Raw genomic sequence first — 3,770 nt, forward strand, 5'->3', positions numbered from 1 at the left:
ATAACACAGACATGGTACCTGAAACAACTAGGAAACAGAATTTACTACATGCTCCGTAGGTGATACAAATTACAACAGGTCAGCCTTTATGTGTTGCTTATCATGGGTTCTTGTATTTCACTTTCCCATTGTTTGAACAACTTCAGACTTAAAATGTACTATTTAGTCAGTCTAACCTTTAGCTTGCTCAGCTCAACTGCCTCAAATTGTCAGAGGTCTGCAAAACATCTAAAGCACAGTCAGCCTGGCCATGGCAGTGGTGGCTGCTTCATTCTGAGAAGAAATCACATCTCTTCAGTGTGACTCCTCCAATATTGGAAGCCTCTCTTAGTCCACAAAAACATTATAGGAAAGCCCTCTATACAATCAAATCACTGGAGAGCTGCCTCATTTATCCACCACCTCTGGGAAAAAAGAGCAAGCTTCCCACTTCCCTGAAGTATGGAGCAGTGCCCATCATTGGCTTAGTCCTGCTTGCATCAGCTGAGACCCAAGAACTTGTGCCAGTAAAAAAAAAAGCAGTTGAAGTCTTAGGTGCTGGCTGGCTAACTGACCAATACTGGTTGTTGTGATTTGTTTGCTGGTATTTTATAAAAGAAAGGCTCATTTCTTCCATTCAATTTATGCATTTGTCCTAGTGCATATTTGTCATTCCAAACGCTTTCCTAAGCTCTCCAAGCTGTATTTTATAAAGTTACACTGCCATATAATTAACTTTTAGAAAAAAGTTCATTCACACCTACCTTTTATTTTCTGGAGGAATAAGTTTTTTCCATTGTTTTACCAGAGCTTTAGCTACATTCCCAGCAGTGGCATGTTTCCTAAAACTGTTAACTGTTTTGCCTATGCCAGTTTCCTGTAGAAGATAACACAAGAAAGATGGGCAGAATAAATCACAGCTAACATCCAAAATAAAACCTTCTCTAAAACACTACGAACAGTATTAGCCTAGTAGTCAGAGCTTTCTTATGGCAGCTAAAGAAATAAATGCACTCTTTATACCACAAACAGAACTGAAGGAAAAGTAGTTATTTATAACCGAATATGGGGAACAAATGCAGTCTTAATTCATAAAATTAAGAGAAGTCATCTTCCTCCATTCAATGTATGTACTTCAGGAACTTCACTTGGTTCGAATGCTGATGCCCACAAAATGCATACTGCTCCAGTGAATTAGATTAATCAATTCAAATTCCCTTTAGGTTCATGCAGGTACATTTTAGCATGTTAAAGAGCACGTATGATGGACATATTGTAACCTAAAATGCATCTCAGCCAGGACTAATATGGGGTAAAGGGGTCAGAGGAGCAGAGTTCATAAGACTAAACTCAGCCTCAGTCACAGGGAAGAAAAAAAAAAACCCACAGAACTTGACATTTAAAACCTGTCATTTTCTGTTTTCCCCCAGTAAATTATTTTCACATTACCATTGTGCCTTCAAGTCTTGTTCAAGTGAGTTTTATGTTATTAATGCACAACTATCTTGCAGACTTTGAGTGCATATAGAATCACAGGTGGGTTTTTTTAAACCCTATATTATCAGTAATTATCTCTGATTCACAAACTCTCACTTTTAAGATGCATATAGAACCTGGAATTCACTGGGTTAGCTGCATCCTGTTAATGCTCTTGCTAACTAGCGAAATGATACCCCTGTGAAGTCTGAGCAAGAGCTATACGCATGCTACTCCCACATAATCAGCTCACGCCTTAGAAAGAACTTCATTAAATTCACTTTAAGGATATTTAGCTTCTATATAACTTGAGCAATACTGGTTTGGTATGTCAGCATATTGCAAATAGATGCAAGAAATTTGGTGGGATTATTTCCTAAAGCTATTTATGTTCTTCAAATGCCTTAAAAATACATGGAGTCCTCAGCTGTAAGACATTTCTTTCCTCTATTTGATTTGAAGACTTCCATCAAAGTCTGCCACATTATAAAACATCGAAGTTTGTTGGGAACATGAATTGTCTGCAGAAGCCCTTTGTCATTTTAAACAACTAATTGCAATATGAAATAACTTTGTTTTCCAATAAAAATACATAAATATTGCTGTATTCCAGTAAAAGTCTACCTGCGTTTATGCAGGCAAATGCCTTTGCCCAAATAGGCCAGTCAAATATCTCAATTACCATATTTTTCTCTTACTCTTCAAAGAACTCTCTCACAAAACCCGCATTTTTCTTCCCAAAATATAGACACATTGCTCATAATAATTAGAAGTTTCATAGACCAGCGTGAGAATTTCTAATGTAAAATTCAATAGGGTGTAGCTTGGATAAGGATACAAGTCACAAGTATCTTTACTTGGGATACTTGCTCTTTAAATGCAAGAAACTAACCTTGAACTGCTAATAAAAGACAGAAGATTTAGACAACTGACCTAAAGAATGGTTCACCCATATTTGTTTTGTCTCAGGCATCAACATGAAAGCAGTTTTACTGCAATGAGAAGAAACCATCCCTGAGTAGCAAAGTGTTCTCTATATGCTCAGATTCCTGCTCAGTACTATCACTGTTGTCATAATACTGCGCTTGTTAAGTTGTATGCCCAGCTTCCAGCTGGCTTTTGGAAAAGGCTCCATGCTTCTTTGTACAGAGCTCTAAACGAATCATGATTAAGAGTCAAAATTACAAAGTGCAACATGTTTGCTGCTTCTATGATTGCAGACCCCTGACATTCACACAGTAATTCACTACAGAAGAGTTTAATGTATTATTGGTCACTTACCACTAGAATATCCAGCGATATATCCAAATCCTGTAGTACCTTAAGTGTTTTTACAATCTGGAAGGAAACATTAATTTGTTTTTTAAAACAATTATTTGTAAATTCTATTCTGTTTTTCTGATCCTCATTCACATGTTTAATCCAAAAATACTCCGTAGTGATAAGAGGAATATCCAGTAACTCCAGGAAAATGTAAGCACTCCTTCACTGCATATCAGGGCTCTGCTTGAAGTCTGTGCTGTGAACCAGTACGGCTCTGCCAACCCTCCCCAAATTCAGTAACACCAGAAAATCTAGTAGGTAAGCATTTACCACTACAGAGATTACATTAAAGATCAGTAATACAGTAGTACAGGCTACATACATATATGCCCACACTCAGTGACCTTCATTTGTCACAGAGCCATTAGAAGAGCTGCATTATGCAGAATCACCATGCAAAAATCAGCCAGTCTCCCAGCAGGTCTCCCAGTCAGCAGCACCACCCCTTCACCAGCCAGGGCCAAGAAAGGACAATAGAGCTGGCAGAAGCCCAGTTTGCAAAAAATAAGGTTTTGAAAACTTGGTTGCAATTTGTACATCAAAAAAAATGAGCTCAATGTAGAACAGCTGGTTTGTTTCACACTGACAAAGCATACACCTGTTAAAAAACTCAACATTGCCATCAAAGCAGGAAAGAATTTTTCAAATAAAGAATGCTAATCTTTCTATGAGAAGTGTTTTAATAACACAAAAGTCTCATTTATAAGTAGAGTATAAATTGTTTTGGCAGTGGGTATACAGCACCCCAGAGCCTTGCAGTTGACCACACACAAGCAATTTGCCTTATCTTTCACAAACTTCCATGAAGCTATGTTGTGTAGATGACAGAATTAATGCGCAACTGAAGCAACAGCATTTCATAGGGCTTTCAAAGACTGGAATACTAGTCCAGTTTTTCAGCTCATTGCCACTTCTAAATGCAATAGCAAGAACCAGATGATCTTTAAGGTCCCTTCCAACCCAAACAACCCTATGATTCTTACCTGCAGGAA

General features: G+C 37.8%; 1 protein-coding gene across 1 annotated transcript in view; it reads right to left on the minus strand.

Moving 5' to 3' along the window:
• The window catches only part of LOC104627781 (transcription elongation factor B polypeptide 3-like), a gene marked incomplete at its 5' end in the record, with an annotated part of 12,828 nt that extends 10,035 nt beyond the window's left edge, over positions 1–2,793 (minus strand). Inside the window, 2 exons of the mRNA XM_010296154.1 lie at positions 744–856; positions 2,737–2,793. Of these exons, the coding sequence (XP_010294456.1) occupies positions 744–856; positions 2,737–2,793 (170 nt within the window). The remainder of the gene's footprint in view (positions 1–743; positions 857–2,736) is intronic.
• Positions 2,794–3,770: the final 977 nt, after the last annotated feature.

This window comes from Phaethon lepturus, unplaced genomic scaffold (assembly GCF_000687285.1).
Source record: "Phaethon lepturus isolate BGI_N335 unplaced genomic scaffold, ASM68728v1 scaffold2731, whole genome shotgun sequence".
Lineage (NCBI taxonomy): Eukaryota > Metazoa > Chordata > Aves > Phaethontiformes > Phaethontidae > Phaethon > Phaethon lepturus.